This window comes from Crinia signifera, chromosome 9, assembly GCF_055691185.1.
Source record: "Crinia signifera chromosome 9, ASM5569118v1, whole genome shotgun sequence".
Taxonomy (NCBI): domain Eukaryota; kingdom Metazoa; phylum Chordata; class Amphibia; order Anura; family Myobatrachidae; genus Crinia; species Crinia signifera.
Window position 1 is genome coordinate 15,803,858 of NC_139225.1, and position 27,490 is coordinate 15,831,347.

Here is a 27,490-nt window from a genome sequence, read left to right on the forward strand (position 1 = left end):
CACCACAGGAGACAGCGACACCCCAGGCAGGGAAGAGGAACGACATATGTTTTCAAAGAAAGCGGGTGCTAGAATACCCCTTTCACATTCGCAAGAATATCCCGGGTTTTTGAGCATCCCGTGTTGATCCCAGAACCTACCCAGGTCAGGACCCTGGGTAGAAAGCCCGGAATGCTCATATTCTTTGTAGACCCTTTCACACTGAGCTAAATCCCAGGCTGATGCGCATTCACGTGCATCAAACCCAGGATATTTTTGCGAGTGTGAAAGGGGTATAAATCAGCATCAGGCAATCATGTGCACACCACACACACACACACACACACACACACACACACACACACACACACACAGCTGTTGTACACCTAGCAATGTCCTGTCCGGCCTGCTTCCTCAGCTCTGGGTCAGTGCTCCGTAGCGAGGAGGGATGGTCATGTGGATAGGTGGTGTGTATGACAAACTTCCTGGTAATCCCATAATCTGACCCACAATCTATCCGGCTGGATCTTCCAGTCCACCACCAAGGCCATTCTACGGGGGTCAATCTTATTATCCACAATGCTCTTACGGGTGTGAATTTGCACAAAAGCCTCATTGTTTATCTGGATCACTTTGGATCCCACCTATTCATCAAGCCGTACCCTCCTATTACCAATGGCCTCTCTTCCTACCTGCCACCTCATGTGATGGGCATCCCTGCCATGTGTACTTCCTACATAACCCAGCCCAGAGGCCGCCCTCCGGAACCCAGCCCAGAGGCCGCCCTCCGGAACCCAGCCCAGAGGCCGCCCTCCGGAACCCAGCCCAGAGGCCGCTCTCCGGAACATAGCCCAGAGGACGCCCTCTTGTAGAGTCTCAGTTACTGCTCTGTTTAGTCCTGTGTACCATGTATCATCATCTTCATCTATATATGTCTAGTGTCCGTGAGTGTACAAAGCACTGCTATGTGCTGGCAGAGTGTGAAACGACATCTCTTTCTCACACAAACACAGAAGGTAGCAGACTAGCTTTTGAAGCTTTTGCTTCGAGAGGGCTTACTAGTTGTTCTAATATGTGCCCATGTACAGCACTGCCAACCTCTTGTGGTGCCTTATAAATAAGATGTAATAATAATAAAATTGATCGCAGCCCCATAGGGCTCCGAGCAATTGTATATAAAGTCGGGCTGATTGCACAGCGGCAATGGCACATTACATCCATCAGGTGTACGAACATCAGGACTGACCCCAAATTCCTACTTCCTTATAGAGTGTAAGCGTGTAAAACTGAAACCTTTTCAGTTCATTAATATAAAATCCGCTATTCAGTGTAATGCCAGCCATACATCTACAGATCAATTGTCAGATTGGGCTGGTTGGAACAAAATCCTGGTAATGGATGAGAGTAAATGACAAGTGACCATTTGCTTTGAAATGCTGGAAAACTGCCAACAACTTTCATTCAGATATTACCAGGTTTTGGTTCCAACCAGCCAGGTCTGACAATCAATCTGTAGATGTATGGCCAGCTTTACCCCACCATAAAGTAAAGCTGGCCATACATCTACAGATTGATTGTCAGATTGGGCTGGTTGGAACAAAACCTGGTAATATCTGAATGAAAGTTGTTGGCAGTTTTCCAGCATTTCAAAGCAAATGGTCACTTGTCATTTACTCTCATCCATTACCAGGATTTTGTTCCAACCAGCCCAATCTGACAATTGATCTGTAGATGTATGGCCCGCTTTAGTTAGAACATTCTTGCAGCAGACAGGTGAGCCCAATGTCCTATATAAAAGGTATACATTTGACAATAATCGCGGATTGCATCATTACATAAAAACACATTAAGCTGAAATACGGTCACATACTGTAGTAATGGTGGACACAGGTGGGGGACGGAGGGGGCACCAACATACTGTACATACCGTACAACATATCTGCTCTCCCCGGTACAGCAGAAGTAGCCATATACAGTACGGTCTGCAATGTTACAGACCTGCAGCAGCTCAATACAGCCAATTCTATACCAATGGGCCCTGGGGCGGATTTCTGCTGCATGACAGACGTGTAAGCCGCCACCCCTTACAGGCGTGGTCATTTTACTACTATTATTATATATTTATAGATTGTGATTTGGGACCTTGCCAGTGATTAATGACTGCACAGAGGAACGAGCGCTATGAAGCAGGTCTATAATCATTTCTTACCGACCTCTCCACAACAAAGACCAGAGAAGTGAACTGATTGTGTTACCTGGACTAAGTGGTGTTATAGTAACACTGGACCGGATTCATGTTTGCAATAACAGCAACAAGAGCACACACCTGGGCAATACCGTGCTGCGCTGCAGGGGGGCAGATTTAACATGTGCAAAGAGTTAGCTGTGGGTGGGGTGTGTTCAATCTGAATTGCTATGTAAAAATAAATCAATATCTGTGGGCTACATGCAGAAGCGGTCCATATTTACTCTGAACACAAAATACATCAACTTATTTGTTCCCCTTGTATTGCAACAATGGTTTGCTCCAGACACAGAGTTACTTGCTGTTTTTTGCTTTACTTACAATACATGAATCAGGCCCAGTTTGCTTATAGGGAACCCAACTACAATATGGGGGGGGGGATTCAATTGCTTTCCCCCCTGGCTCCCACTAGGATAGCACCCAACCGAACAATTCAATTGTTGATCCATTTGGGCACACATGTAGCCCCATGAGGTATAAGCTGAAGTGTGCAATGTTTAGGCGCTCAAATGGGAGTTTCGGCAGCCGAACCAGGACTTTAGAATGTTTTAGCCACTTTGCATTGTCAGCCCGGAACAAATAGGCATGCACACATGGGAAATACATCTTGGCTGATTATATTACTGTGATGTCACTGAACTACGCAGAGTTGTGTTTTAGTGTCAAACCATGATGTCATGCCGCCATAGGGAGTCTCCGTGGGATACGGTCGTATTGTCGACCCGACTTAGGTCAACACCGTTGGGTCGACAGGCAACAAGGTCGACATGGATGAAGGTCGACAGGTGTCTAAGTCAACATGGGACAAGGTCAACATGGTTTTAGGTCGACAAATGCGTTAGTTCAACAGGTTGCGAGGGTGACATAGGTTTTTCACTGTTTTTTGAGCAAACAGGCGGTATTTCATGCCATACCATCCACTAGGGCGTGGTGGGAGAATAAAATAGTGTGCGGAGCACAGCGAGGCACCATGCCCGAAGCATGGCGAGTGCAGCTTGGGGCTGCGGATGACTTCCGACTGTATCGACATTCGGGTCAAAAAACAATGGAAAAAAACACACATGCTGACCTAGACACCTGTCGACATTCACCCTGTCGACATTCACCCTGTCGACCTAGGTCGGGTCTACAATACAATCCACACCCGTCTCCGTATACGCGCATTGGTGGTCTCAAAGCAGCATACGAGAGAGCGTAAGAGCTGTGGTTTAAGGGCTGGAGTGCAGACACATGCTCAGTCTTGTTCTATGACCGCGCGGCACATTGGGGGAACCGGCCTCAGTACACGATCCCATATATGACCACTACTTGGTAAATGATAAACCAATAGGAATTGCACAAATAGAAAGTTCACAAACTCTGGTCTGTACTTTGGATTATACAGCTGCCTGCAGCCACTAGAACGTGCGCTCGGCTCTGCATAGGATGAACCTATGGACACACAAGCTGGAGCTGCACACGAGCACTAGACGGTATCAGCCATCTTACTGAAGCACTACTGACACACAGCAGACACATCTGTGGCTGGATACAGCTGCACAATAACCACAATGGCCCCCAACATAGGAACAAGCCCCTACAGTGCACATCATCTAGGTTCACATCCACGCTGGGCGACGCACAGGCAGGACACTAGTGGGAGTGTCTGGGATATAGGACGTTACCAGGAATCACAGACATTTGTAGAGAAAGGATCATAAAACCAGGAGACACATTTAGGTCAAATGTGAGATAATTAAAGTGTTGTGCGACTGCACCTATGGGATTACACAGTAACAGGTTACATAAGCTGCATGCCTCATACTACATATCTCACACATACAAATGCTGAATCGTTATTGGCAATACTATCGATTATCGAAGTACTGCACAAGGATTATTGCGCGTATGTGCCAGCCAAAATAGTGATCGAAATAGCAAAAGTATCGGTACTTGTTTCCTAGCACGGCACCCACGATTTTAATCTTATGGCATTGTATTGATCAGATCGTATCGCATGCGATGAGACCTTATTTTTACTTGTACAGCCACCCTGATGGGTGATTACTATGTTATTGGGGAAGGATTTCTGTGTGGGTGGCGGCTATCTACTCGCAGATTAGCAAACAGGTCTGAATTATGCCCAAAATCCGGAGCTTTCTGTGCGTGGCTGAGACAGAGGCACATCTGCTCCCTGAGAACGATGTACACAGTCTTAGTATCATAAGACCACCAGGCTGTGTGGATAAGGTGCATGTGACACACAAAGCCACAAGAGGTCTCATCATGGTACACACATATTCCAAACTACGGAAACATCCCATATACAAAATACTTCTGATCCCAACAATTTGGGTTATTTGAGACTCAACCAGTAATACTATTACTGCTCCTACTAGAACTGATTACGCTATTACTTCTTCTGCTACTATTAATTTACCTACTGCTATTACTAATTCTTCTATTACTGATTACTCTATTACTTCTTCTGCTACTATTACTGCTCCTTCTATTACTGATTACTCTATTACTGTCCCTACTTCTATTACGGATTACTCTATTACTTCTACTGCTACTATTACTGCTTCTATTACTGATTACTCTATTACTTCTTCTGCTACTATTACTGCTCCTTCTATTACTGATTACTCTATTACTTCTTCTGCTACTATTACGGCTCCTACTACTATTACTGCTCCTTCTATTACTGATTTCTCTATTACTTATTCTGCTACTATTATTGCTCCTATTACTGATTACTCTATTACTTCTTCTGCTACTATTACTGTCCCTGCTGCTATTACTGCTCCTTCTATTACTGATTACTCTATTACTTCTTCTGCTACTGTTACTGTCCCTACTGCTATTACTGCTCCTTTTACTGATTACTCTATTACTTCTACAGCTACTACTGCTCCTTCTATCACTGAGTTCTCCAATACTTCTTCTGCTACTATTACTGCTCCTTCTATCACTGATTTATCTATTACATCTTCTGCTACTATTACTGTCCCTACTGCTATTACTGCTCCTTCTATTACTGATTACTCTATTACCGCTCATACTACAATTACTAATTCTTCTACTACTTCTGTACAGACGCGCGCACACACACACACCAGAAGCTAATTAAATTGAACAGTTATATTATATATTTTTTGAGTGTGGAAGCAAACCAAAGTAAACCCAAACAGGCATGGGAAAATATAATAACTCTGACCTCACTGCTAACTATTACTGCCCCAACATGTAAACAGGGCAATGGTCTTACCACAAATTGCCTGACCCAAAACCACCAAAAGAGATTTACAGAAATGTTCAGTTGTAAAGATCACAATGTAAACTTATGGCCCAACTTTGCAATTTCAGCCATATGAGACGTATAATTTCTAGCTATTTAACCAGACACCAATTACATCCTTACATAATAAGCGCTAATCACACCAATTTCAGGGACCTAAGAAGAATCTAGGAGGAGGATGTCTGTCCCCGCTACCTGGTGCACTGCTCATGCAATGTGTCCCCGCTACCTGGTGCACTGCTCGTGTAATGTCTGTCCCCGCTACCTGGTGCACTGCTCGTGCAATGTGTCCCCGCTACCTGGTGCACTGCTCGTGTAATGTCTGTCCCCACTACCTAGTGCACTGCTCGTGTAATGTCTGTCCCCACTACCTAGTGCACTGCTCGTGTAATGTCTGTCCCCACTACCTAGTGCGCTGCTCGTGTAATGTCTGCCCCCGCTACCTAGTGCACTACTCGTGTAATGTCTACCCCCGCTACCTAGTGCACTGCTCGTGTAATGTCTGCCCCCGCTACCTAGTGCACTACTTGTGTAATGTCTACCCCCGCTACCTAGTGCACTGCTCGTGTAATGTCTGTCCCCGCTACCTAGTGCGCTGCTCGTGTAATGTCTGCCCCCGCTACCTAGTGCACTACTTGTGTAATGTCTACCCCCGCTACCTAGTGCACTGCTCGTGTAATGTCTGTCCCCACTACCTAGTGCACTGCTCGTGCAATGTCTGTCCCCGCTACCTATTGCACTGTATGTGTAATGTCTGTCCCCACTACCTAGTGCGCTGTATGTGTAATGTCTGTCCCCACTACCTAGTGCGCTGCTCGTGTAATGTCTGTCCCCGCTACCTAGTGCACTGCTCGTGTAATGTCTGTCCCCACTACCTAGTGCGCTGCTCGTGTAATGTCTGCCCCCGCTACCTAGTGCACTACTTGTGTAATGTCTGTCCCCGCTACCTGGTGCACTATTTGTGTAATGTCTGCCCCCGCTACCTGGTGCACTGCTCGTGTAATGTCTGTCCCCGCTACCTAGTGCACTGTATGTGTAATGTCTGTCCCCACTACCTAGTGCGCTGTATGTGTAATGTCTGTCCCCACTACCTAGTGCGCTGCTCGTGTAATGTCTGTCCCCGCTACCTAGTGCACTGCTCGTGTAATGTCTGTCCCCACTACCTAGTGCGCTGCTCGTGTAATGTCTGCCCCCGCTACCTAGTGCACTACTTGTGTAATGTCTGTCCCCGCTACCTGGTGCACTATTTGTGTAATGTCTGCCCCCGCTACCTGGTGCACTGCTCGTGTAATGTCTGTCCCCGCTACCTAGTGCACTGCTCGTGTAATGTCTGTCCCTGCTACCTAGTGCACTGCTCGTGTAATGTCTGTCCCCACTACCTAGTGCGCTGCTCGTGTAATGTCTGTCCCCACTACCTAGTGCACTGCTCGTGTAATGTCTGTCCCCGCTACCTAGTGCACTGCTCGTGTAATGTCTGTCCCCACTACCTAGTGCACTGCTCGTGTAATGTCTGTCCCCACTACCTAGTGCACTGCTCGTGTAATGTCTGTCCCACTACCTAGTGCGCTGCTCGTGTAATGTCTGCCCCCGCTACCTAGTGCACTACTTGTGTAATGTCTGTCCCCACTACCTAGTGCACTGCTCGTGTAATGTCTGTCCCCGCTACCTAGTGCGCTGCTCGTGTAATGTCTGCCCCCGCTACCTAGTGCACTACTTGTGTAATGTCTGCCCCCGCTACCTAGTGCACTGCTCGTGTAATGTCTGTCCCCACTACCTAGTGCACTGCTCGTGTAATGTCTGTCCCGCTACCTATTGCACTGTATGTGTAATGTCTGTCCCCGCTACCTATTGCACTGTATGTGTAATGTCTGCCCCCGCTACCTAGTGCGCTGCTCGTGTAATGTCTGCCCCCGCTACCTAGTGCACTACTTGTGTAATGTCTGTCCCTGCTACCTGGTGCACTACTTGTGTAATGTCTGCCCCCGCTACCTAGTGCACTACTTGTGTAATGTCTGCCCCCGCTACCTAGTGCACTACTTGTGTAATGTCTGTCCCCGCTACCTGGTGCACTATTTGTGTAATGTCTGTCCCCGCTACCTGGTGCAGCAGGCGGGTACACTGCTCATGCAATGTCTGTCCCGGCTACCTGGTGCACTGCTCGTGTAATGGGACAGTGAAGCCTGCTAATGCACCGGCTAAGTGTGTGGACTGGTTTCCACATACACCACTGTCCAACACTGTGCATCACATCAGACAGAGAACGGCTGGAAGCAGTGACCAACAGCGTCTACTACAAATCCACTGAGACCAGGCCGGGCTTTCCCTGACATAGTCGCATCTAACGTGACCGGTCAAAAAGCCGTCTGCACTAGAATCTTCCTGCAGTTGCCACTCTCAGAGGAACCTCTGGAACTAATTATTTCACTTGTGATTCTGGAAAACATGAACTGTTTGGGGTCCAGAGGACAGAGCCTGAGAACATATTTTTGAAAAACTCTGAGGGGTCATACTGAAAAAAAAAAGGCACGATTTAATTTCTCAATCATTAACGCTACCCATTAGCAGAAGTAAAAACAATGACATCTTACCAATTCCATAGGCCTTAGCACAAATCCAATGTAAGTTAGCAGCAATTTTAGCCCTGAAGGAGTCGTACATGTCCAGCGGCACAACCTCCACCGGACATTCTGCAAAATAATCCATTTTTCTTCTGGCGCCGTCTCCAGAAGCACAAACACCAATATCCACCATCTAAAAGATACAAAACAGTAATAAGTAATGATACGGAACATGACGCTGTATCAGCCAGGAAATGTAATTCCATTTATATGCAGAACATATTTATCTAGGGACAATACCACCATAACCCCTCCCCCCCACAAGAGGCTGAGTGACTCTCTGGCTTGGACCCTCAAATCGGAGTAATCACTGAGTGTCAGTGAGAAATACTTGGCATCATAGTGCCATTGATAACTATGATCTGTATAATGTGTAAGGTGAACCAATACATTTCACATTCCATAATAACTGTCACAAATGAAAGAAAGGCTCCGAATTGAGGCTGGGAAGACTCAGTGTGAGTGCAGAGAGGCAGCAGCTGGGAAGCACCAGTGAGCAGGCTGCCGTGCAGTGTGCAGGGGTAGGATGGTCTCCAGCTGCACTGACAGTGAATTAAATCACTCATTACATTACACAAAGCAGGAGAATCCGGAAGCAGATTACCCGCACAGAGCCTGACCACCTTTCTGCTGCTGGAGAGCAGGGTTCTGGCACACAGAACCCGGGAGAGGACGCCTTCATTGTTGTTAGGGGCTTGCAGTGTGAGGTCATTGTGGGTTTTAGGAACTGGGAGCAGATTTGTCAGGCATCACACATACAAAGGCAGCTGCTGACAAGGCCGAAACCAGAGCACTCCCACCCAGCGTGCCATGGACTCCGACCTGCACATGGTTCTGCCGAATGCCCCTTCTTACAGCCAGCTACAGTACATCCCTTATTACACAGAATATTACCCCAAATGCTTTCCCATCTGCCTTACGTCATATCTGTTACTAAACCTCATCCTCCCATCCAATATCACATGAAGTAAGCAGTGGCATTATGACAAACTTGCCAGACAACATTCCCATACGTGCCTGTATATCAAACCAAACAGGGAGTTACATCACCGCAGTTCCAATATAGCAGGTCACAATTATCACTACACCTCTGCTTCCCTGCTATGCCATTCACACTGCCATGTGTACCACCCCTGGCCACACACCCCTATGGACACACTGCCATGTATCCCACCCCTGGCCACACCCTCCTATGGACACACTGCCATGTATCCCACCACTAGCCACACCCTCCTACTGACACACTGCCATGTATTCCACCCCTGGCCACACCCTCACACTGACACACTGCCATGTATCCCACCCCTGGCCACACCCTCCTATGGACATACTGCTATGTATCCCACCACTGGCCACACCCTCCTACTGACACACTGCCATGTATCCCACCCCTGGCCACACCCTCTCCCTGACACACTGCCATGTATCCCACCCCTGGCCACACCCTCTCCCTAACACTGACATGCATCCCACCCCTGGCCACACCCTCTCCCTGACACATCGCCATGTATCTCACCCCTAGCTACACTGCATTGCCAATGCCCCACCAGTAATACTGTGCTAATGCCCAACTACTGTCTGTCCACCTGTAATACTGTGATAATGCCCACCAATCATCTGCCCACCTGTAATAGTGTGCTAATGCCGGTCTACCGTCTGCCCATCGGTAATAGTGTGCTAATGCCCCCCTACTTTATATCCACCGGTAATAGTGAGCCAATGCCCGCCTACAGTCTGACCCCCTGTAATAGTGTGGTAATGCTCACCTACAGTCTGCCCGCCTGTAATAGTGTGCTAATGCCCGCCTACTGTATATCCACCGGTAATAGTGTGCTAATGCCCGCCTACTCTATACCCACCGGTAATAGTGTGCTAATGCCCGCCTGCAATCGTGTGCTAATGCCTGCTTACTGTATATACATCGGTAATAGTGTGCTAATGCCCACCTACTGTATATCCACCGGTAATAGTGTGCTAATGCCCACCTGTAATAGTGTGTCTGTCTGTAATAGTGTGCTAATGCCCGCCTACTGTATATCCACCGGTAATAGTGTGCCAATGCCAGCCTGTAATAGTGTGCTAATGACCGCCTACTGTATATCCACCGACAACTGTGTGCCAATGCCCGCCTGTAATAGTGTGACAATGCCCACATGTCATAGTGTGCTAATGCCCACATGTCATAGTGTGCTAATGCCCACATGTCATAGTGTGCTAATGCCCACATGTCATAGTGTGCTAATGCCCACATGTCATAGTGTGCTAATGCCCACATGTCATAGTGTGCTAATGCCCACATGTCATAGTGTGCTAATGCCCACATGTCATAGTGTGCTAATGCCCACATGTCATAGTGTGCTAATGCCCACATGTCATAGTGTGCTAATGCCCACATGTCATAGTGTGCTAATGCCCACATGTCATAGTGTGCTAATGCCCACATGTCATAGTGTGCTAATGCCCACATGTCATAGTGTGCTAATGCCCACATGTCATAGTGTGCTAATGCCCGCAGACTGTATATCTACCGGTAATACTGTGCTAATGCCCGCCTGTAATAGTGTGCTAATGCCCACCTACTGTATATCCACCAGTAATAGTGTGCTAATGCCCGCAGACTGTATATCCACCGGTAATGGTGTGCCAATGCCCCCTGTAATACTGTGCCAATGCCCCCTGTAATACTGTGCTAATGCCAGCCTGTAATAGTGTGCTAATGCCCGCCTACTGTATATCCACCGATAAGAGTGTGCCAATGCCAGCCTGTAATAGTGTGCTAATGCCCGCCTACTGTATATCCACCGACAACAGTGTGCAATGCCCGCCTGTAATAGTGTGCCAATGCCCGCCTGTAATAGTGTGCCCACCTGTAATAGTGTGCTAATGCCTGCCTACTGTATATCCACCGGTAATAGTGTGCCAATGCCTGCCTGTAATAATCCGCTAATGCCCGTCTAATGTATATCCACCGGTAATAGTGTGCCAATGCCCGCCTGTAATAGTGTGCTAATACCCACATGTAATAGTGTGCCCGCCTGTAATAGTGTGCTAATGCCCACCTGCTGTATATCCACCGGTAATAGTGTGCTAATGCCCGCCTGTAATAGTGTGCTAATGCCTGCCAACTGTATATCCACCAGTAATAGTGTGCTAATGCCCACCTGTAATAGTGTGCTAATGCCCGTTAACTGTATATCCACCGGTAATAGTGTGCCAATGCCAGCCTGTAATAGTGTGCTAATGACCGCCTACTGTATATCCACCGACAACAGTGTGCCAATGCCCGCCTGTCATAGTGTGCCAATGCCCACATGTCATAGTGTGCCAATGCCCACATGTCATAGTGTGCTAATGCCCACATGTCATAGTGTGCTAATGCCCACATGTCATAGTGTGCTAATGCCCACATGTCATAGTTAGCTAATGCCCACCTACTGTATATCCACCAGTACTAGTGTGCTAATGCCCGCCTGTAATAGTGTGCTAATGCCCACCTACTGTATATCCACCGGTAATAGTGTGCCCGCCTGTAATAGTGTGCTAATGCCCACCTACTGTATATCCACCGGTAATAGTGTGCTAATGCCTGCCTACTGTTTATAGTAGTCCCCCCTTGTATAATACATAGGGATATTACATGACACACCTGTCCCCCCCCTTGTATAATACATAGGGATATTACATGTCACACCTGCGTCCCCCCTGTATAATACATAGGGATATTACATGTCACACCTGTCTCCCCCCGTATAATACATAGGGATGTTACATGACAAACCTGTGTCCCCCTGTATAATACATAGGGAAATTACATGACACATCTGTGCCCCCCCTGTATAATACATAGGGATATTACATGACACGCCTGCCTCCCCCTGTATAATACATAGGGATATTACATGTCACGCCTGTCCCCCCTGTATAACACATAGGGATATTACATGACACACCTGTGTCCCCCCCTGTATAATACATAGGGATATTACATGACACACCTGTGTCCCCCCCTGTATAATACATAGGGATATTACATGACACACCTGTCCCCCCTGTATAATACATAGGGATATTACATGACACACCTGTGTCCCCCCTGTATAATACATAGGGATATTACATGACACACCTGTGTCCCCCCTGTGTAATACATAGGGATATTACATGGCACACCTGTGTACCCCCTGTGTAATACATAGGGATATTACATGGCACACCTGTGTACCCCCTGTATAATACATAGGGATATTACATGACACACATGTGCCCCCCCTGTATAATACATAGGGATATTACATGACACACCTGTGTCCCCCCTGTATAATACATACTGGATATTACATGACACACCTGTGTCCCCCCTGTATAATACATAGTGATATTACCTGTCACACCTGTGTCCCCCCCTGTACAATACATAGGGATATTACCTGTCCCCCCTGTATAATACAGAGGGATATTGCATGTCACACCTGTCCCCCCCCCCCCCCCTATATAATGCATAGGGATATTACCTGCCCCCCCCCCCCCCCCCCCCCGTATAACACATAGGGATATCACATGACACACCTGTCTCCCCGTGTAAAATACATAGGGATATTACCTGTCCCCCCTGTATAACACATAGGGATATTACATGTCACACCTTTCCCCCCCCCCTATATAATGCATAGGGATATTACCTGCCCCCCCACCCACCCCTGTATAACACATAGGGATATTACCTGCCCCCTCCCCCCGTATAATACATAGGGATATTACATGTCACACCTGTCCCCCCCTGTATAATACATAGGGATATTACATGTCACACCTGTATAATACATAGGGATATTAAATGTCACACCTGTCCCCCCCTGTATAATACATAGGGATATTACATGTCACACCTGTCCTCCAATGTATAATACATAGGGATATTACATGTCACACCTGTCCCCCCCCTGTATAATACATAGGGATATTACATGTCACACCTGTCCCCCCCTGTATAATACATAGGGATATTACATGTCACACCTGTCCCCCCCTGTATAATACATAGGGATATTACATGTCACACCTGTATAATACATAGGGATATTAAATGTCACACCTGTCCCCCCCTGTATAATACATAGGGATATTACATGTCACACCTGTCCTCCAATGTATAATACATAGGGATATTACATGTCACACCTGTCCCCCAATGTATAATACATAGGGATATTACATGTCACACATGTCCCCCCCTGTATAATACATAGGGATATTACATGTCACACCTGTCCCCTCTGTATAATACATAGGGATATTACATGTCACACCTGTCCCCCTGTATAATACATAGGGATAATACCTGTCCCCCCCTGTATAATACATAGGGATATTACATGTCACACCTGTCCCCCCCCCCTGTATAATACATAGGGAATCGGATATTACATGTCACACCTGTCCACCCCTGTATAATACATAGGGATATTACATGTCACACCTGTCCTCCTGTATAATACATAGGGATAATACCTGCCCCCCCTGTATAATACATAGGGATATTACCTGTCCCCCCTGTATAATACATAGGGATATTACCTGTCCCCCCTGTATAATACATAGGGATATTACCTGTCCCCCCCTGTATAATACATAGGGATATTACATGTCACACCTGTCTCCCCCTGTATAATACAGAGGGATATTACATGTCACACCTGTCGTCGTCGTCCCCCCCCCTATATAATGCATAGGGATATTACCTGCCCCCTCCCCCCGTATAATACATAGGGATGACACACCTGTCCCCCCTGTATAATACATAGGGATATTACCGGTCCCCCTGTATAATACATGAGGCCGCTCTTACCTCTCTGGGCCCGGGGGAATGAGCAAACACCGGCGGTACCGGGACTGGGGCTGCCTCCAGGGCCTACATGTCACCGGGCCGGGGGCTGACGCTGAGGAGGAGGCGGCGCCGGTGACCCCTTCCTCCTGTCACCACGCAGCCGCACCGTCTCGCTGCCTCCCCGTTACCGGGGCTTCCCTTCTGGATCCCGGGACCGTTCTCAGCCCTCCTATGTGCCGGCCACAGACACTGACAGGGACCCGCTGGTTGCCCGGGATCCGCCTGCGCATGCGTGGAAGGGGGCTGAGAATCGGCTGTGCTACGCATGCGCGGGCGAACGCTGTTGCTGGAGACGGCAGGCTGCTCCGGAATCTGCGCATGCGCGGGAGGCTGCTGTGGCTGGAGCGGTACTTGCCTTTGGTTCTGCGCAAGCGCGGCGGGTTGCTAGCGAAACGGATGCGCCGCTCCGGCTGCGCCTGCGCAGTACAGCCCATTTTCACCAGCGTATATATGGCTATTGTGCTGTTTAATGGGTGCAGCCCCGGCAGCCTCAGTCACATCTGTGTGGGTCCTCCTCACCATCACTCTCACCAAGGGAGGGATAAAAAGCAATCACACACAATTTTTATTGGGGTCATAGGTACCATCTCAGATCTACATTTTAGCAGCGTCCTGCACTGTGAGGGGACAAATGCATGCATTTATACATTTTGCATGCGGAGTAAATACTGGCTGATTGTGCATGCAGCCTACACATGCTGTACATTTTTTTTTCCCAGCAATTTAGCTTAGATTTGCATTTGGGCTCCAAATTGTATGCTGCGGATATATTGCCCGTTGAATTGAAATTGAATATCACGGATGCGTCGGTGTTTACATTATTATTGCGCCAGCTGTGCATCAGAGCTAATGGTCAGTATGGATGGCCAGCCTGTACACCTGCTGCAGAGGCCACAACGTCACAGCAGGGTGGGCACGCGTAAATGACGTCAGGCACAAAAACATCAGGGCGGCGATCGGTCACTGTGGTCGGAGGTTCAGCTGGACGGCCGATCCATCGCCCTAGTGTGTGTACCCCTCTTTACTCTCCCTGGCCATGTTACATCTGCCCCCCTGCAGTGCAACACAGTTTTGTCTAGGTGTGTCAATAGATTCCCCCATCTACAAACACTCCTGCTCCCATTAAAAATGTCCCTCCCAAAATGGCCACTTTATCCTCCTCCTATCATCCTAAATAACTATCTCCTCTGAGGCAGCGGCCATTTTGTGAGGGACATTTTCAAGTACAAGTATCTGCAGGGGTCTAGCAATATAACCCACATAGCCCCAGCTCCTCAAAGCCACTGATAAGTATGCAAGACAGAACAAATCAGGCAGTGCTCAACATGTCCTTTAGTTCCATTGTGCCGTAAATCCCCTTTAGGGTTATCAGCCTGTAGCAGATGGAACAACATCATTGAACCCCTTCTTCGGCAGCAGCATTGCAGAAATTCCCGTAAAAATGGGACTGGGAAAATGTCTACTACACCATTTTCCTGGAGACGTACCTGCACACGTGCAGTATGATCTGGGACAGCAATAGGGTTCCCTAGCTAGCGAGGAGAGGGTCCAGACAGAGTCTGTACACAGGCCTCATGCTCTCTACAAGTGCCTCTGGTTCATACAATATAATTATTACATTTACAGGGTCTGTCATTTAGGAATTAGGGCAATAATGCATTTAGGCCTAATAGCAGGAAACATGGAGACCACAGATACATCAGCAGAAGTCTGTACTGATGTCATCTATCCAGAAAATGGCAGCAAGGTTTGTGCGTGACTCCGACCAGTACCTAGACACATACAACAGGTGACATCCACTTACTGCCACTTACAGACCTGAGGGAGAGATGATCTCAAAAGTAAAATAAAAATTTTGTGGAGAAATGTCTGTTTTTGGCTCAGAGATCGATCATTAAAACGGCCGTGTCTGTTTCTGATTACTATAATTGTCGTTAGACTTGTGGGCACCAGCTGTGCCCGTGATTGCCCCTGTCAGCTGCATAGGATGCCAGCCTTTTGATATTAATTCCCTGATTGATAAAGTGCCAGCATATTCTGCAGAACAGTAAAATGGCGCGATGACTGCGCATCGTGTGCTGGAGAGGGCGTACTATGCAATCTGCCTATAAAGTTGATTCTATTCTAAAACGATTAACAGTGTTTGTACCTTCACCCCCAGGTTTATAACACGGCACACCCTAATTGTCATGTGTTAATGCATGCTACTAGAGACGGCCATCATTGCCAGTGCCATCGATGGTTGCCATCGATATTTTTACATATCAAAACATGGGGGTGGGGCTTTGCGGGTGTCAGGGGGCGGAGCTATGCTCAGTGTCCCGGAACTTTGAAAAAAAAAAAAACCCCGAAAAACATCGTTTTGCTGTTTCATCGATGGAGGGAAACCATCTGGTTCTCCCCCATCGATGGCAAAAGTATTCAACATCGGACATGAACCATCGATGATTTCGAATCATCGATGGTCGATGGCCATCCCTACATGCTACTGGTAACCAGGAGGCGTAACCAGCATCACAGATCCTTAAGGCTCCCTGCTTTCCATCTCGGAGCAACTACCTTCTCTCCAGACCCGGGCGAGCGGAAGTGTTAGAAGTGAAGTGGTTGCTGGGAACTTTCTGCTATTTTTTAATTTAATGCTGTATGGACATTTGGAATAAAATCATTTTTTTACTACTTACAATTGAGTCTGGATTGATGATTCATCCATGATGGTGCGGTTACTGTGGAGCAAACAAACCTTTTATTGAAAATTGTCAACCACAGCGATTACAGCCTAATCTCGAGGACTGCACGTTGCAGCATTGTTGAAGCGGTTACACTCACATCCAAGATTGACGCTAGGCCACGCTCTACGCATTTCGTCACCGAGACTTCATCAGAGGGCCTCTGACGAAGTCTCGCTGATGAAACGCGTAGGGTCTCGCTGATGAAACGCGTAGGGTAATTGCCTAGTGTCAATCTTGGATGTGAGTGTAACCGCTTCAGGAAAGCTGCAACTTGCACACCTCCAGATTATGCTGTAATCGCTGCGGTTGTGTTAACCGCTGATCTTGGTACGTGATTTTATACCACATATAAGAGTGGATTTTAAAAGAAATAAAAACTTTTATATTTTGTTTTTCCAGGTAAATCCTACCTACAAATCCAGGTGCCTGAAAGATGTAGTTTCACTTGCTGCCAGCAGATGGCAGTGTTTCGGTTACACATGGACCGAGACTGTGGAAATGTAAGGAGGGCATATATATTATTATCATTAATTATTTGCATGTCTGCAATTTTGTACATTTCTACATGATACTCCAAATCTCAGGCCCTGACGATATATTTGTTTTGGAGACACGACTGAGTCTCTCTCTGGACGTGACAGAGCGATGCTGCACACATTTCACGCTGACTTCATCACCTGGGCTGTGAGGGGGCTGAGAGCTGAGGAACATGGCTCCCATCTCCATAGCAACCAACACTATGAATCATTATGGCTGCCCGATGACGTGATGTCATCAGCCGAGGATGGGGGCAGAGGTCACAAACAGGAGAGACAATGCCCTCAGGCCAGGGGGTCACCAAACAAATATACATAAAGCCTCCCTAGTATAATATTGATTTGTATAACCATAAAAGGCAAATGAAGGCATAAGCTTTAGTTTCCTGGTTAATTATTATTTTAGAAAGAGTCACAATTTCCTCCCCCCAAAAAATTAGATATATTTGTGTGTGTGTGTTTTGTGGTGCATGCACCTTGTGTCCTTTGTGTACCGGGTGTATGCAGTGAGGTGTGGCCTGCTAGAAATCTGCTTAAATGAATGGGAAATCCATGAGCGTCCCCCTTGGGACAGAGTAATGCATCTCCCCCAGTGACGCACCAGCTGCATGCTGCATCCGCCTCCCCGCTGCTGGTGCCGCCATACTGAGCTCAGGCGTTCACCAGCTCTCCAGTAATTGCGGTGGGCTGTGATCTATGAGAGAGAGCTGGCATCCCAGCCCAGCAGAGCCGCAGGGAGACCATGCCCTCTGATTAGACAACACAAGCAGCCATCTGCCCGGGCAAGCTCACGCCATCTGACAGGCTGCCGGGGGAGTGGATGAAATCAATCATAATAGGTCCCTGACACCCACCAGGTGACAGAGACAGATTACCGATACACTGCAGACAGTATATATATATATATATATATGTATATATAATATATATATATATATATATATATATATATGTGTGTGCTGCCTGTGTTCAGGGAAGGCAAAGTCCCACGTGCAGGCTGCAGTGTGTGATGGATGGGAGCTGACAGATCCCAGTGTGACTGAGCCTGTTTATCAGATGAGGGTCTGATTCGGGGTCTGTGTAGGAACAGAACACCCGCATCAGGGTACACAGCACTGCATCGCCGACGCCACAGGACGACACAGACCAGCCTACGTGTTACTTGCACTTAGCCAGTCAGTAAATAAATAATGAGTCAGCTTTACACTGCAACATCCCCCCAATGTGCAGGGAAAGGGGTGGATTAGAGGAGAATTAGGAGGGGCCAGGGGCCAATGTGGAGGGATTAGTGCCAGAGACCGGAGAACGGACGGACAGCTCCATCTAATAGAGAGTTGCCGTTACCGATGACGCAGTACCACTTCCTCACATCGGAAATGAAGAAGCGCGGCACACAATCTGCGTTAATGTTTTATGTATATTCCTAGACAAATGGGGTGCTCCTCAGGCTCTGTTTGCTGCAGACTGTAGTGAGTATTGGGGGTAGGGGGCAATCCCCCAGCACACGTGAGGTGCTACACGTTAATGTACCGGCTGCATATGGTATAGTCCAGGCAGCTTGTTACCATACACACTCCCCGATCCACTGGGACTGACATCACGACTGGACAACCACTGAGCTGTCACTCATCGGTGGCTCCTGGCGCGGCTGTACAGGAGGTTGGCGGATCGCTGTACACACAGCACGATGCACCGATGTATCTTTAAATATATGTCAGACATCAGCTGTTTTGCACAGCCAACGCGATATATCTGCGTACGCCGCCGATCACAGATATATCGCACCTAATGGAATCTCTACTACTGTAAAACTACTTTAAAGAAAATACATCCAATACAAAGACGATTTGCTTTCGATTTCCCCAATTCTACCCCCTTTCGATTTGGCCTTTGCTTTCCATTCGATTTCACATTCGATATAGATTTCAATGTCAAATTCGATGTGCATTCGAGTCACAGTGTACACATTTGATTCACTGGATCCAATTCGATATTTCCTTGTCTGCAGTCTATTTTTCTTTTCGATGTAGAGAAAACGGGAGCGCATCGAATCGAATGCAGATCGAAAGCATCTTAAAAACCATTCGATTTCGATTCGATTTTGCTTCTATAAGCAAAATCTAATCGTAAACCTGTCTAAATCGAAGTGTGTGTACACCCCTAGAGACAGACAGACACACAATGACCTGGCCAGCAGAATCCAGGTTCTGTGCCTGTGACATAAGCCCATCCCTCAGGAACCGGTTGGGTCTCTTACAGATAAGAGACGGGAAGTTCCTTCTGCTGAATACAGATCAGATCATCCCTAACATGACATTAATAAGGTGACAGAGCAGCTGCAGGCACAGGTGTATCTATCTGCCTGAGAAGAGCCGCCCCTGATGCTCATGTCCTTGCTGTAGGCACCTGTCAGTGCAGTGTATAGGAGGTGGTTATGTAACACCCTCCATCAGCGCCAAATCTGCGCCAACACCCAGACACTCATCCCCCGCTGCGACGGGAACCTTCCCTGCAACCATCCGGAACCTCCCAGCTCCATGCAACACGCCATCGCCACTGCTCTGCTTTTATTGTTCTACAATAAAGTCCCGACAAAGCCCATTCTGGCCTCACACAGCTGAGTCCGTACAGATATTAATACAGAATAAAGGTACAACAGTAAGGGGCGTATTTGTCATTGGAGAGCGATGTCCGGCGCGGTGACATCGCCGGACATTGCATTGCGGTATCGTACAATACCGCCGGGATTTATCAATGTAAGGGCGCAGGGACAGGGCTCCGAAAGGAGCCTGTCCCTGCGAAGCCCTGACCCGGAAGCTGGGGGGTCTGCACATGCGCGGTTATGCGCTGACCCCCGCGACCCCGCTGACCACACTGCCGCTCAGTGCGATGTGTAGCCATAGACTACAATGGGCTGTCGCCATATCAGAATGGCGATAGCCCAGCGATGCGGCCTATGAGGGATGCGGCCGGCGGCGCTGCAGGGGAGATCGCAGCAGGGATCGGAGATTCCTGCTGCGGCCCCCCTTTAATACATTTGGAGGATACTTAATATTTGCGGTTAACCCCCGAAAACTGGTGTTTTCGGGGATTTAGCAGCAAAAATTACTGGTACTTGTGTAGTTTCACGGCGCCACCGCGCGCACAGTGAAACTTTGAAACTTGTCAGTCTGCCAGACTCTGTGTTTACTGTGCGCGTGCCGCTCTAGCTGTTCTCAGCGCAGCGCGTGGCTGCTTTCCTTATGTAAGCTACGTAATCAGCATAGTGCTGGGCAGCAGCAGTGCACCCAGCGCTGACAGGTCACTGTGGTACTTGTAGTTCCAAAGAGAAATAGGCAGTCCTGCAAACCGCTGACAACCCGGCAATTTAGACTCCTGCGCACCGCTGACAACCCGGCAATTTAGACACTAAAGCGTCTAAATCCAGAAACTCCCTGAACTGGATACCCCGGCAATTTAGAAGTCTAGATTTAGACATCTAAATCCAGACTCCCTGCAAACCGCTAAGATGGGGGCATCTAAATTTAGACGCTAAAGTGTCTAAATTTAGTAGGGTCTAGGGGTACACTATTAAACCTGTTCACAATGACACTAGTCGACGTAACAGCTGACGACCTTGTTAATTCCACTATCCACGCCAACCCGAAGCATGGCGAGCCCAGCGAGCCCGCGAGGGGCGGCGGTACGCGTCCTACGACCTTTTCATACCCCCACTATCCACGTCGGCGTGGAGTTGATTTTATAAAGTGTGGCAAGCGCAGCGAGCAACCGAGCCCAAAGCGTGCCGAGCGCAGCGAGCCCCACGAGGGGACGTGGATACCTGTGAAGCCCGCGAGGGGACGCGTATACCTGTGAAGCCCGCGAGGGGACGCGGATACCTGTGAAGCCCGCGAGGGGACGCGGATACCTGTGAAGCCCGCGAGGGGACGCGGATACCTGTGAAGGTATCCGCGTCCCCTCGCGGGGCTCGCTGCGCTCGCAGGGAGTCTGGATTTAGACGTCTAAATCTAGACTTCTAAATTGCCGGGGTGTCCGGTTCAGGGAGTCTCTGGATTTAGACGCTTTAGCGTCTAAATTGCTGGGTTGTCAGCGGTGCGCAGGAGTCTAAATTGCCGGGTTGTCAGCGGTGCGCAGGACTGCCTATTTCACTGTGGAACTACAAGTACCACAGTGACCTGTCAGTGCTGGGCAGCACGCGCTGCTGCTGCTAAGTGCTATGCTGATAAATTAGCTTACATAAGGAAAGCAGCCACGCGCTGCGCTGAGAACAGCTAGAGCGGCACGCGCACAGTTAAACAGAGCGTCTGGCAAGCTGCCAAGTTTCAGACACAGACTGTGCACGCGGTGGCGCCGTGAAACTACACAAGTACCAAATTACTTGATAAATACGGCCCTATGTGTGCAGAGGTGGTGATTCTATAATGTCAGGAATGTAAAAATAAATCTATAATTGAGTTAGCAATAATCTCCTATGTGCAGCTATAGGGGGAGCTGTGAGCAGCATTGTATACTAGGGTTACATTACACAGGCATATAAATAATCATCCCATTGGTGGATGGCTGGAGCTATACACCAATCAAAGAGCAGCATTCGCTCCCTGCCAGCAGCCAGACAGTGAATGGCCATCTCCATGCTGATTGGTGGATGGCTAGAGCTAGCCACCAATCAGAGTGCAGCATTCTCTCCCTGCCTCTCAGCCTGCAGCCAGATGGTGAATGGCTGTCACCATGCTGATTGGTGGATGGCTAGAGCTATCCACCAATCAGAGTGCAGCATTCTCTCCCTGCCTACCAGCCTGCAGCCAGACAGTAAATGGCTGTCACCATAGACGTGAGACACGCTGTACTTTCGCAGAGCAATGCCTGCACTCAGCAGCGTCCAGTGAGCAACCTCTGGTTAATCAGGTATGCCTTCACCTGATGGAGAGATCAGACAATGCAATGAGCCTCCTGTATATAATATGGCTTTTCCCTGGCAGAGTAAATGGTTTATCTCGTTATGTCACATATAACAGGATATACTCCCCTCCCGCTGTGCAGCAGATCCCCTCACCCAGCAGTCCTATCTGGTACATGTAGTAGGAGAGAGAACAGACGGCTTATCCCCTGGACGTGGCCCAGGGAGCGTGTCTAGCAGCAGAACGTGTGGGCGACATCTACAGCATGACACTGCGTCCTGATAGGAGTCAGCCATCATTGTTTCCGCATTACTTATACAACCTGCGTCCTAGGACGGACACCCCATCAGGTGGCTTGTGGATGTCAGATGGGAGGGGAACGGGTGAGGGCTTTGCAGTGGCAACACAGCATTACTAGAGGGTTTCCAAATGCAGTCCATAATCTCCCAAACTGCGGAGCATGGAAGCAAGTGCGGGTGTCTGGGGGAGCGGCAGAAGAACCTGGTAACCACCCTGGACATTACTGAACACATTGGTCTTTTTATACACTGGATCCTGTATGGAGTACAGCTTAAATATATGGTCTATAGAATGGTCTGTATCAAACATTTAACTATAAATAAGTGGTCAGAAAAAAGAGGTTAAATATGCCATAATAAATAAATTCCGAAACATAATAGAACCAGTATTGCACTTTCTAAGCTCACAATCTCCCACCTCATGGTAAGGCTCCTGTCTCTTCTTCCTGGTTACTGCTCTCTGGTCCAGTGCACTGACTGAGGATCCGCACACACAGCAAATTTGGAAGAAGAAGCAGCTACCGCTGAGCATGTGCAGCAGCTCTGCTCTGTGCCTTACACTGCATGATGTGGCGGCGGCTCTAGTAATCCTATTATAGAATATTGCTATTGTTGCCAGAATTTGAGCCACTTGCCAAGAGGAGGGGTAAGTAACACCTGAATGTATGAAGAAGGGATGGCAGCAGTTACGATCCCTATATTCCCGCCGGCAGCCGCATGAGCCATAAGTTTTGATGCTGCAATATCGTGAATCTTTAGAATGCGGTAACCTGTTGCAACCCACGGGCTAAAGATCAGGGATATAGTTCCGGCAGGGTTCCCCAGGAAACCTACGCTAGAAGTGGGCAGGGTGGTCTGGACGACAGCAGCCCCCAAGGCAGCCATAACAACACATTGCAGTGAGTGAAGTGTGGCCACACCCCCTCTTGAAGACTGGCCACACCCCTAACCATTAACTGATAGGTATAGCCAGCCAAACCTATGACTGTCCTACAGTGTAGCGATCTCATCACAGTTCTGTACAGGGTGTTACAGTAGAAGTGGTAGTACAGGCTGTCCCCTGGGGGAGGCGCCACAGAGCAGTTATATTCTCTCCTCCAAAGTAAAGGTGCGTACACACACTAGGTAATATTTTAAACGATATCGCTGATTTTGTCCCTTCTGAGCGATATCGTTTGTAATATCGCTACATAGAAAGAGGTTTTATACAGCAGATTAATACTCAACCTCGTTCTTATAATTCACTAAGGGTGAGGATCATTTTATCAACCACATTAGGTCGACAGTCATTAAGTCAACAGTCATTAGGTCAACACTGTTGGGTCGACAGGGGGGAAGGTCGACAGGTGTCTAGGTCGACATAGGACAAGGTTGACATGGGTTTAGGTCGACATAGCGTTAGGTCGACATGGGTTATGTCGACAAGTCGGAAGGTCGACATGTTTTTTTAACCTTTTTTTTGCCTGAATGTCGACACAGTCGACATGGGCACCGTTGAAAGGCAACTGCAGCCCCTCGCATCGCTCGTTTCGCTCGCCATGCTTCGGGCACGGTGCCTCGCTGCACTCGGCACACTATTTTATTCTCCCACCACGCACTAGTGGGTAGGGCATGAAATACCGCCTGTCGGCACATGTCGGCTCAAAAAACAGTAAAAAAAAACATGTTGACCTTCCGACCTGTCACTATGTCGACCTAAACCGATGTCGACCTTGTCCTATGTCGACCTAGACACCTGTCGACCTTCACCTATGTCGACCTAGACACCTGTCGACCTTCCCCCTGTCGACCCAACGGTGACCTATGTGTGGTCGATTATTCGACCGTATCCCATATCCCAGACTGCATTCTATACGGTATACTATGCTGGCATAATGAATGTTCATGTTCCCAGCTATTAGCGCCATCTTGTGACTAAAACCGGAACTGCAGCTGAGCAATCTGGTCATGCATTACAGATCTGCACCATTTATAAAACCTCTGCTTAGCACAGAATTATGGGCCTGATTCAGAGTTGATCCCTGATCAGCAAATTTGCAGATTATGGAATGACTGCACATGCAGTATGCAGTATGGATCGTAAACACAAAGCGGCTAGAGGTTGACTGACAGGAAGGTGGCATTTGTGGGTGGTAAATGGACATTTTCTGGATGTGGCAGAAAAACTGCAGGCGTGCCAAGGCTCAGGGAGGGTCTCTGATGTCAGCTACTTCCTCGATAAGCCTGTCTCTATTGCAGATGACTGATAGGGTCATAGTTACCTTTGCACAAACTGTGAAAAACATTCAATTGTTCAGGAATTACATATGGATGTGCGACAGGGTTGCGAATAGTGATCCACTTGCAATTCACTTGTAGATTTGCATGGTGCAAGTTTTCTGTCAGCATCAGAATGATCCAGATACAGTACTTTGTCCGTAGATTTTAAAGAATCATATTGGCGTTGCAATCGTTTGCTTCATTTTGGAGTTTATGTTGCAAAACATCCACCTGCCATTCACAATGCATCACCGTTGTGCTCTGGAAAATGCAACAGTTGGTGAACTCATCCTTGGCCCCTGCTGGGTGGTCAGTTAATTGCAGCCACCCACTAAGCAGGGAATTTTCGACTCCTAAGGAGGTGAAATGTTCCACCCAGCAAAACCTTTGTCCGGTTTAAACCAGGCACATCTTCTAGTAAATTTCTCTAGTTGAGAGTGTTGAGAGGACAGAGCTAGAATAACAGACTAGAAGCTTTAAAAGAAGGATGGTGCTTGGAATCATTGATTTTTTTTTCTGTTAACCATTGTTAGGAAAAATGTGTAATTATCATTGCTTTGCACAAAAAGGGCTTCACAGGCAAGGATATTACTGCCAGTATGTGCATAAATGTAATGTCATTGTCAATAAAAGCCTCGGACACTTATGAAACACAGTAATGTTACGTCAGTACCACAGTCTGACATCTGATAAACTGTGCGACTGACAACCAACACTTTGATGCATAGTTACTAATAACATATGCACTAACATATCCGATTAGTAAAGCAAAGGATAAGAGCTGTCCTTTGCAAAATGGCTAGGGTGCTGGACTTCTGGGTCTGAGACCCGGGAGTCCCTAGGATTCTATAGGGTATCGCCAGCATGAGCGGTTAGCGCTGACCCCCAGCCGACCCCGCTGACTGCACTGCCCCGGCAGCAGTGTGGTGTGTAACCCATAGGCAACAATGGGCTACTGCCATCTCAGAATGGCGGTAGCCCAGGGATGCAATGTGCTGCTGCCCGATGTTGATACATGGGGCAGCTTTTCATCCCCCATATAAACCTATGGGGGAGGTGGCCGCCGGCGGTACAGGAGGGATCGCAGAAGGGATTGGCGATTCCTGCTGCGGTCCCTCCTACATACTGTACATTGGGGTGATACTTAATATTTGCGGCTAAAGGTGCATATTCAGCATCCTGATGAAGCCGACAAGGTGAAACTAGTCGATCTGGAGAAGGTTGGATCCCACTTGGTACTGTGCAGGATATCACACTACCCACTTGGGAAGTCTGCCGGCAGACCCTCAGCCACCACAACGCCCTGGTAAGCACCTGCAATTTGGACATAAACACCATATCTGCTACCTTGTGCAAAATTGCACCAATGTACAATCAACCTTTAACTGGATACAAAATATAAAGTTAACTATAAGAGACTTTCTGTAACCTACCGAAGGAGGATTATATACTTATTTGATACCATATGTGTTTAATGTAAGTTTGTCTTGTATTGTCATACCATCCCCAGTGTGTATACCGGTATTAGTAGAACCTTGTATGTTATCATAAGATTACTTTTAGCCTTTCTTAAACCAATTATTATTTTATATTATATATTTTTCTATATATGTACCGTATAAACTAAATAAATACATTTTTTATTCAAAACCTATTCAGGTGCACAATGTGTTTGTCATTAGAATATATGTGATCTTGCGCAGAGTACACCCCCCCCCCCCTCTTTTAAAGGTGCATACACACTGTACAATTTTTTTGACCAATTTCGTTGGAAAACATTTCCCTTGAACCCAGTGTCCTGGACGAAAGATGATGACGAAAGATATTGACGATAGACGAAAGATCTAGCTACAGTTTATTGGCTCTTTTTGAAAGATGTCCAAATTGAGCTGCCTGCACAGTTGACGAACAACCTCGATGAACAACTGGCGGGTACGCGCATCATCATTCGTCGTTCGTCACAAACGCACTGAAAGATATTTTGACCAATTTTGTACAGAATGGCCGAAATGAACGAAATTGTGCAAAAAAGTTGGTCAAAAAAACTGTACAGCGTGTATGCACCTTAACTCCCAAAAAAGGGTGTTTTCGGGAATTTAGCCGCAAATATTGAATGATAAATGGGCCCCATACCCCGCTAAGTAATCCGGGTGAAATGCGACAAACAAAGCAGTGTAACAAGTCGCTAAAGTCCTCAGGATACATATGGAGTCCAGCGTAACAGTAGTGTCATCCGGGAGCCATTAATGAGCGCTAGAGTCGGTACCTAACAGTAAAGGAGGAGGGAAGGTGTAGTTGTAGCGATCTTTTTCAATAATTGTGACTTTGGTCACTGGGGTTTATATACGCGGAGGGATATTGATGCATTTCTCTGCTGTCCGCGAGTAACGTTTTGCTCAGAAGTTAGTGATGATATATGTCCACCACTACCGGGTTCCGCTGCATGGTGGAAGCTGTCACAGGAAACCGTGTATTTGTATAATTGGATTCCCAATAAGGTGATATTATGTGAAGCTTGGTCTCTGTTATTGGCCAATGAAGTTTTAAATAACGTGTTAGACCTGGATCCGTGTAAGTGAGGTATTGTTAGTGTGTTATATAATTTTTTTGATAAATATTTCATATTAATTTGTATCTGTGTATGGGCTCTTATCTGTGAATTATTGGATGGATAATTACTGTGTAAACATCCAAGCATCTGACCTCTACATACCTCCCAACTTACAGGGAGATGGAGTAGGGACGCAGAGTTGCGCGCCGCAG

General features: G+C 47.6%; 1 protein-coding gene across 2 annotated transcripts in view; it reads right to left on the bottom strand.

Moving 5' to 3' along the window:
• Positions 1-14,298, bottom strand: part of CAMSAP1 (calmodulin regulated spectrin associated protein 1) — a 41,466-nt gene extending 27,168 nt beyond the window's left edge. For both annotated transcript variants that reach the window (XM_083161140.1, XM_083161139.1), the window contains exons 1-2: positions 13,968-14,298; positions 8,093-8,255 (exon numbers count right to left, since the gene is read on the bottom strand). In XM_083161140.1, the coding sequence (XP_083017266.1) occupies positions 8,093-8,255 (163 nt within the window). In that variant the 5' untranslated portion in view covers positions 13,968-14,298. The remainder of the gene's footprint in view (positions 1-8,092; positions 8,256-13,967) is intronic.
• Positions 14,299-27,490: the final 13,192 nt, after the last annotated feature.